The sequence below is a fragment of the Dendrobium catenatum genome, unplaced genomic scaffold (assembly GCF_001605985.2).
Source record: "Dendrobium catenatum unplaced genomic scaffold, ASM160598v2 fragScaff_scaffold_932, whole genome shotgun sequence".
Lineage (NCBI taxonomy): Eukaryota > Viridiplantae > Streptophyta > Magnoliopsida > Asparagales > Orchidaceae > Dendrobium > Dendrobium catenatum.
In genome coordinates this window covers 1,377,625-1,387,074 of record NW_021319394.1, presented here as the reverse complement: position 1 = coordinate 1,387,074, position 9,450 = coordinate 1,377,625, and the positions used below count along the sequence as shown (strand labels likewise).

At 33.1% G+C, this 9,450-nt stretch overlaps 1 protein-coding gene across 1 annotated transcript; it reads right to left on the bottom strand.

The window, feature by feature from the left end:
* Positions 1 to 3,898: 3,898 nt before the first annotated feature.
* LOC110102521 (abl interactor homolog) lies at positions 3,899 to 7,535 on the bottom strand. The gene is made up of 3 exons (XM_020830880.1): positions 7,531 to 7,535; positions 6,267 to 6,362; positions 3,899 to 4,623 (listed from the first exon to the last, which is right to left on the bottom strand). The coding sequence occupies exons 1-3, from the start codon at positions 7,533 to 7,535 to the stop codon at positions 4,080 to 4,082; spliced, it is 645 nt and encodes a 214-aa protein (XP_020686539.1). The 3' UTR covers positions 3,899 to 4,079.
* Between the last annotated feature and the right edge of the window lie 1,915 nt (positions 7,536 to 9,450).

The following is a 9,450-nucleotide window of genomic DNA, read 5'->3' as shown; positions in this document are numbered from 1 at the left end:
TGGGGGCTAAAGGAGAGTCACGTTGGTATTGCAATACTTGGAGGGAGCCTCCGGGGAGTGGACGTAGGTCAATTTGACCGAACCACTATAAACCCTTGTGTTCCTTTTACTACTTTCGCACTTTAATTTTCAGCACTTACTTTTCTGTGGTGACTTTGGTTTGTGATATTTGTTCTTTTGTTTAAAGAATTTTTAAATACCAATTCACCCTCCCCCCTCTTGGTTAGCCTTGGGCCGGTTCATAGGGCTTAACATCCCTAACGAACTTTCAGATCAGTCAACTATGTCTTTGACTAATGAGTTGGTAATAAAATATTCATGCTAATTGATTGGAGTAGTCTTGAGGAGCTCTAGGCTATGGAAATTAGAATTTGAATGTATACATATGTATGAAAAGGAGATTGAACAAATCTTTTTGAGTTGACTTAGTGATTTAGTCAAGCTAACTAGGGTTTAATCCAAAATAAAAATTAGAAATATTTGAATCATGATTGTGACTGTTTTGAAATGAATTTGAAGGATTAAATGGTTTGATTTGGTTATATAGATTGGATTGACTCATTTAACCCTTAAAGGGTTATTTAGTCAAACTATGTTGACTTGGTCAACTAGGTTGACCTAGAGCTTAGGTTTGAACTTAATGAGTTTGGTTTGATATTTTGAATCTCTTGGATGTGATGCCAAAGTTTGGGAAGTTGATTTGGGTCAAAATAACATATTTGACCCTTAAAGGGCATTTAGGTCAACTCTAGTTGACTAGGTCAACTAGGTTGACCCAGGGGCTTAGATTGGGTCCAACATGTTTATTTTAGTATTTGGAGTTGAATGGAAGTGGTTCCATCCAAAGATTTGGTCATTTGATTCAAAAGGACTAGTCATACCACTAAGGGGTATTTTGGTTATTTTTGGTTGACCTTTTCAACCAGGGTCGGGGTTTGAGTCCTATGCACTTTTAATGATGATTAATATGCATTGAAAGAGTTTCTAGGATTTGATTTGAAAAGTCCTTGTTGGAGTTTAGAGAAAACTCCAAAATTATTTAAGGGCATTTTTGTCATTTTGACCCCTGATCAACTAAGGGTCAAAGTGGGTCCTTCAAAATATAGTTTAATGCTCAAAATGTTATAAATAAGGGTTTGTATTTAATCATAGGGTTTACAGAATGCTCCATGTTCAAAATCTACAAGGTGGCGGGTATAGTGGCATAGGCCGTAAATATTTGATGATTTTACAGCATTTGGATTTTATTTCAATTTTTGTGGTTAGAGATTTTAGAATGAGCTCAAATTTGGAGGGTAAACCCTAGAGTCATGCTTAATTAATATACAATTGATAGACTATGAAGTTTGAAGTGTTTGAAAAACCCACTGGAAAAGGCTTTAAGGATAGGCCCTTTTACCCTTAGATTTAGTTTCAAAATCTGGATTTAAAATGGATTTTGGATTTAATTGCTTGAATTTGAATTAAGCACATCACTCATAATCAATTAGATGATTTTAGATAAAAGGATTGGATTAAGGCTTAGATTGGTCTAAGATCTAGATTGATCTTAAAGTTTGGCCTAGTCCTAGTGACCTCATACAAAAATGAGGTAAAGAACCATATGACATGTTCATTAAATTTGAACAATTCATTTGGATGAATATTTACATCATACTGAATTGATTGAACTACACAAACTAAGATCGTATTGTATGAACATTGTGGCCAACTTAATTTTTTTGGGTTTTCTGAAGCACCGGGTTGTTGGAATAGAGTTTGTAAAGGCTTCTCCACCTTGTTGAAGGAGCAAAAGGAGAGTCACTTAAGGTTAGTGCAATACTTGGAGTGGACTCGAAAGAGTGGACGTAGGTCAAGGTTGACCGAACTACTATATAAATTGAGAGGGAGCTTTTGAAGAAAATTAGGGTTTGTGAGAGGTAGGAGAAGGTGAGCTTGAGTGTGAGGAAGAAGTAGTGTGAGGGGATCACATGGTTGCTCTAGATTAGCTGCACGCTTGCTCCTTCTGTGGCCTTAATGAGTCTTGTAGGAGCATCATTATTATCATTGACATTGTCATTAAAATTGTTTGCTTTCACATTATAAAATTTAATTAACTTATTTAAAAAGTCTGGAAAATCTACAAAAAGTTAGTACTCCTATTTATGATTATTTTTTAACCCCCCCCCCCCCCCCCCCTCTTGGTGCATCTCAAACTTTCAATAAGGAATGCATTCACATCTTTTCCTTACCCTATATTAAAAAAGAAATAATTAAAGCCTAATAGCATTATCATTGATGCCATTATACTGAATTATATTGGCCTAGAAAGTAGGTCTACTGATACTCCAGCGAATTTCATCAACTAAAAGAATGCCATAATTCTTAAGAGGTATATAATTATCCTAATCTTGAACTAGTTCATCTAAACCTAAACTTAAAATCTTTCTGGATTTTTAAATTTTTGTAATGGCTCTCTCAATATCTAAGTTAAACAATAAGGGCTCCTTACTTGATAGACTACACATGTAATGGAAAATAAAAAATTATATAATAGAAAGTAAAATAATCAAAATAGGCCAAATTTTTCTTTCCAAAAAAAAAAAAGCAAAATAATAGATAAGATACAAGATACATGATATAAATATGACTAAATATGTAAGCACTTCTAGAATATCTATCAAATTATTAATTCACATATTACTTCCAATGGTGCGAAAAACTTGATGTTGCACTCATAAGAGCATGGATTATGTTTTTACTATGGGTTGTTATATGAAACAATCATTATATGCTATCAATTTAGTATTTATTACATCATCCGGTTCGACCCCGGTTCAACCGGTCGAACCGGTCGAACCTTGAACCACTCCTTCTTCCGGTTCGTTGTCCGGTCCGGTTTTCACAACCTTAGTTTTTTCATGTAAAATACTTGTGTTATTTTCACTGTTCTCATTTTTCTTATTTGTTTTCATTATGTGAATTTATTCCCAACATTCCCAAGATGAATCTTCCTAAAAAAATAATATAAATTGATGGAATGGCTAAAAATAATTTAAAGCTATAATAATTACCAAAACAAAATTAAGGGGTAGTTGGAGGGGCACATCAAAGTCTTCATACTCATCCAATTGCTTAAAGCGTGCCTAAATTAGATAAAAGATTATTCTACATGGAAGCATATGCACGACAGCTGTTCCACCTTCTACGTCGGCTATGATTGTGACTCCACTCCTACCCATTTTAAACAGAAAAAGATACTTTAATGCTCTAATTGACAAGATTTTAGCGTCCAAATATTCAAGGATTCTTTAAAATTTTCTAACTAACTGCCCTTTGATTTGCAATTATAATGCACGACGCAACTTTTCTTTCTTTTTCTAATAATTGAACATGATAATGACCCTGCTCTAAAACAAAAATTCCTCATAAATAATTCATATGTATATATATATATATATTGGCAAATTGTTTTATTGATTAAACTTTAATTTAAAAACAAGGAAATTTTAAGTAGAGTAAATTAAAAAATTTAATGTATCTTTTTAATTTTTTTGGAAACTTTTTCGTCAACCACATGGTAAATGCTATGAAAGCAGCCTATCTCCAGATTTTTTTTTTTTTAGCCGCGTTCTGCATGATCAATCAATGTACAAATGTGCCGTTTAAAGAAAGAAATATCAACCTTTGCCTTAGAAATAGAATCTAATATATTCTAAAATAACAATTAGCATTTACACAAAATATATATATTCTAGAGAAATATGGAAACTAGAAAAAGGAAAAGTTAAAAAGGAAAGGGTTTGCCCTCATTTTTGCTCTCTTAAACCGATAAAAAAGCTATAGCCAAAGCCAATATAGCAAACAGGCCCACCAAAGCCACCACCATTACTATTTTTCCTTATTTGCGATGCAATAATTCATGAATCTTGTATTCCATATTTCTTTTCGGGCGTAAACTTCCGAAAAAGTTCAGCAAAAGTTGTGAGAACAAATTAAGAAGCATTAGCTTCAACATTTCTCGAATTACAATCTCTAGTACTAATTAACAGAAATAAAATAAAATAAAATAAAATCTTATCAAAAGGCAACAATACTGATTAACATAAGAGAAAAGCAAAAGAAACAGCAGCGAAATTGACAAGCCAAATTCCCATCTTTCGTCTGCCACAACCAGAGGAAGCCGAAGGAGGCGTCTGGTAGTACCATGGGAACCATGGAATTATAGGATTTGGCGGGGGAGGCGTCGAAAAATAACCTGTGGGAGGAGAATAATAGGGTACATAACTTGGCGGTGGCGGCGGAGAATAGTAATATATGGACCCCGGTGGTGGCGGCGAATAACTACTCGGTTGTGATGGCGGTGGTGGGGGACATTCAGTTGACGGCGGAGGCAGGCATGCCGGGCATTCTGGCGGCGGATTATCCCACGACAATGAAATCAACGGGTTCCACATAAATACCAAAACCAGAAGAAAGAGAACGACGTTAGTTGAGGTGTTTCCAGCCATGGAATAGAAGCAAGGAAAACGAAGGCTTCTCAGTGACGTTGAGTGGTCTCTCTTATAATGTGAAAAGGTGCGATGAATTGCTTGTAATAAAAGGAGTGTGACTTGAGACTTAGTAATGTGACCAAAAGAGAGACTTCAACATGAATTATATGGGTGAGTTGGGTGTGAAATTATACGACTGTAACGTCCACGTGGTGTTTTGTAACGATTTGGGATGATGAAAAGGGGATGGGACATCAACCATGGTGGCTGTTAGAGAACTGAAGATGGGGGACCAGTTGGTTCCGTCACCGCCTTCTTGAATGTATAGCGGCACTGTAAAGATTTTTTTTCAAGTTAGAAAATAGTTCGCAATCAAAAGGACGAAAGGCTGAGGCAAATCGTGTGGTATCTGACGAAGCTTTAACGGCACTTTATATATAATTTTTATAAAGCTAAGCATTTACTATGTATTATTTAACATTGGGACTCATCTTATGTCCAAACAGCACAGGTAACAATCTCCCACTACGAGGGATTGAAATGTTATTAATCTTAGACTTTATATTTCTTTGCCTTGAAGAATTAAGAACATTAGTCATCATCCAACGCACTCAATATTCGCATGGTCGAGATAGTGACCACCCACAACCGACAACCAAACATGAATTAGTGGGAAAAAATATTGAATAGCGCTAATTTTCAAGAAATTAAATAAATAAAAATTTTTAAAATACAAAATAAATTGAATTAGACTTTATATAAAACATAAAATTTAATACAATTCAAACATTCGTCAAACACTTAATAAATGAATAAAAGAAGAATAAATAAATAAATAAATAAACATCAATTATAAATAAATAAATGAAAATATAATAAAATGAGATTGGTGAACATAAGTAAATAAATAAAGAAATAAATAAATAAATAAATAAAAGATTTAAATTAAATACATTCAATTAATAAATAAAATTCAATTCAATTTATATAAATAAACCAATTCAAATGAACTTAAATTGTTAAATAGACCATAAATAATAAATTGAATAAAATGAGGCTATTTTTGTTTGCTTTATCCTTTTTTTTTAAACATACAATAAGCATTGAAAAGAAAGCTATTACAATTTACCAAAGAGAGAACAACTATCACTTTCCTTTAACATTTGAATAAAAGAAGGAATGTTGTTATAAAAAAAAGACTATAGAAAAAACTAATACTTAAAGCAAAAGTGGCGCACAAATAATTTAATTTATTATACTCTATAGAACTATAATGAAAAACCATATTCTTGAAATCATTCAAAGAAAAAAAAATTCATTATTCACTGAACCCCTTGGTTGTCATTTCATATTCCTCATAGATTCTTGAACCATTTTTAAAACATTGATATCATCCCCATCAATAATAACACCATGCATTATTATTATTTTGAGTTTGAGTTAGAGAGAGTTGGTTTGGGTAAATTTACAATTTTTCCATTTTTTTCAAAATTCGAGTTTGGCTGTTCCAGGGTTTTAGCAGTGGGTTGTTATGGTGGAGGGCGACCTCCAGCCACTTCTGGGTGGCAATTTCATTCCTAGAGGTGGCCTCGTTCATGACGGTAATTTTGTTTCAAATGATGGTTCATGGAATGACAATGTTGCAAATATGGGCTCTTTCTATGCTTCGCGTGGGAGTTTTCTTGGGAAAACCCCTTTCACGTAATGATTCTTTGATTATTAATGAAATAAAAGATTTTCCTAGGCCATCCATGTTTAAAGATGTTCCATTTTTTTGTAAGGGGAAGACGACGCTATCTATTCTTGAGGAAGATGATGGTTATCTTTTTGAAGATGACGATATTTGAGTTCATAACCAAACTAATATACTTTTCGTTAATGCAAATAGAGCTTTTTCATAAAAAATATTAAGTAATAAGGATTGTATTTCAAATGTTGAAGTTCCCACTATAAGAGAGGGAAATAATCAACAATCTAAGATTGAGCAACCTTATTCCCCTATAGATATTTATGTTAATGCCAAAGAAGTTTGTTCTGCAAATGAGAATGTTTAATCAAGTCAAATCAAATGTTTGGAAAAGGCCACAGTGACAAATGTAGAAGACATCAAAACTTTTTAAAATGATGATAAAACAAAATTGCTTCACTCTAAAAATGCAGTATTTAATGTTATGAAGCTTGTGAATGCATTAGTTGTAAAAATTCTAGGAAAAAAGTACCCATTAACATCCTTACTAATGAACTTAATAGGTAACGATCAAGATTCGGTGATTTCCAAATTACTAGCATTGGGATGGATTAGCTAGTTTGCACCTTTAAGACTTTGGAAGCAATGGAACTAGTCCTTAAAGGGGAATCTTGGTTTATAGGAGGCTATTTGATTGAAAAAAGTTGTTTGAAAAGGTTAATTATCTCTAGGAAATGATAATTTCTCAAATTTTTTAGTTTTAAAATCGAACACGTACCATAATATATCGCCTTGGGGGACAAATATATTATTCCCTAATGGGTTTAGATTATAAAACTTTAAATTCATCATGATTATCTTAATCAAACTCAGGAAAGAATCACATACGACCTTGGAGGGTCAAAATAAAATTTGATTGAGTGTTTGACTATATAAATCTAGATAAAGGGATCATTACTTTCATAATCAAAATTATGATAGTAATTGATATATCTCTCAAAGGAAAGAAGATATCAATCATTATCGATCATTTAAAAATGACGATAATTATCACGAGGTTTGATTTTCCCAAAAATAATTAATTAAAGTTTTTTTTAAGAATGATTTTTTAAAAAATTGATTGGGTATCTAAATCTTCTACGAGCACAAGCTCTTATAATTAATTAAATCATAGGAAATCAAAATTTCCTATAAACATCCACAATTAAAATAGTGGTGGAAATTTTATTTTGAGATTTCAAAGCATGATGTCAAATGAGGAAAGGATTGGAATTTTTAAATGAGATTGGATCAAAGTTAAGCACTTATTTTTGGAAGTTAAGGGAGAAAAGGTAGGAGGTGCTTTGGGATTCTGAAACATTTCAAAAGTACCCCATCCTATTCTATGTGTTGGGCTTGAATTTTGTCTGAAAGAGATTCAAGTTAAATTGTCAATTTTATTAGAAGGTTGGGATTTAATTTCTAGAGGTTAAGGTTTTATAACCTGATCTTAAGTTAAAAGATAAATCTAAGTTGGGTACTGAAAACTAATAAACTAAACCTTCTAATGCAATGCAAGATCTGGTCTTACCCCAGCCTGAATTGGTGATCCAACTAACCACCTAGGCACTATAAAATCTTGAGTCTAGTTGTTAATGAAAGAGTAGTAGGGATATTTAATTAAGTTAAGTTTGAGGATAGCGGGGGCGACATCTAGAGCAGATCCTAATTTGACCCCATGACTTATGTTGGGTGATATGAAGCTTGGAGTAAAATGCAATTAAAATTTTATTTGACTCTTTAATTGATTTCTAATGTGATGCATGCTAGTTGACTCGATAAATGATTAATATTAAAATGAAGCAAGATAAAAAAGGATTAAAAATAAATTTTATTCTAAGGATTGCACAGATTCCCTTTAACAGATCTACACCATCATAAGCTAAGTGGTTTGCCAAAACTAGTAGGAGGGGAGGAGCCAAACAATGGAAAGAAAATGAAACATAAATGCTTATGCAAAATCCCGACAGTCCAAGGCTTACTTCATAAAATTGTTAAAGTTTTTATGTTGGCTAAAAATTTTAATTTATTTAAATAGAAGAATTTTTAGCATTTCCTCACGAGCCTCCGATCGGTTTCCAGGCTAAATCAAAATCAATTTGCAAGATCGCCAAAAAAATTACTAAAAATATATAACCTTATATTGCAATCAACATCAATTAAATTAATTAAATAAAAAATCTCCATAGGCAAGTACCTTTTAATATTATAACCCAGGGTCTGCAAAAAAGGGTTTTTTGCCTAGTTCGCTCGATCAGATGAACCAAATCTAATGAACTTTTGAACATAAGTTGAGTTGATGAATAGAAAGCATAGGGAGTTGATTTTATGTATTGAAAATCCATTTGTAAAATGCTAATTAACTCTAAATCTAGTGACCTAGGGCTATATTGGGGCTCAGCAGAGTTAAATCAACACTATTCAATTAAGATCCAAGAAGGTAGGAAGAACAGGGACTCACACCTACTCTTAAAAGATCGAATTTCTTTTGGGTTTTTAATGACTAACCTAGCTAGAAAGCACGGGGACTCACACCTACTCCAAAAAGAATAAATTTATTTTGGGTTTTTAATGACTAACCCAGCTAAAAAGTATAAGGACTCACTTCTACCCTGGGGGACTAGCCAATGAGATATTATACCTAAACCTCTAAGGATTTTGGAAAAAAATTTCTAATCTAGATAAATTTTAATCCTAAAGAAAGGAAGCATAGGGACTCACACCTAGCCTTAACGAAAAGTGGATGACTAACTTGGATTGATTCCAAAAGGCTTAAATCCACCACTAGTTAATTAAGATCCTAGGAGGTAGGAAGCACGAGGACTCACACCTACTCCTAAAAGATTGAATTTCTTTTGGGTTTTCTTTGACTAACCCAGCTAGAAAGCATGGGGACTCATATCTAACCAAGGGGAGTAGGAAAGGGGATAGTTTACCTAAACCTTTAAGAAGTTTGGCAAAAAACTAACTAATCTAATTTAATTCTAATCCTAAGAAAAGAAAGCATATGGACTCATACTTAGACTTAAGCAAAGAAGGATGACTAATTTGGATGGGGCCCAATAGGGTTAAATCCACCACTAGTTAGTCGAGATCCTAGGAGGTTGGAAGCATGGGAAGTAACACCTACTCCTAAAAGATCAAAATTCTTTTAGGTTTTCAATGACTAACCTAGCTCGAAAGCATATGTACTCACATCTAACTAGGGAAACAAACCAAGGAGATAATCTATCTAAACCTCTAACAATTTTT

What these genes read in the sequence shown, in the direction of transcription:
- LOC110102521 (XM_020830880.1), bottom strand. An exon ending in ATCTTCCTCAAGAATAGATA is followed by an intron (nt 4,624 to 6,266) that starts GCGTCGTCTTCC and finishes TTCATGTTGAAG; the next exon opens with TCTCTCTTTTGGTCACATTA.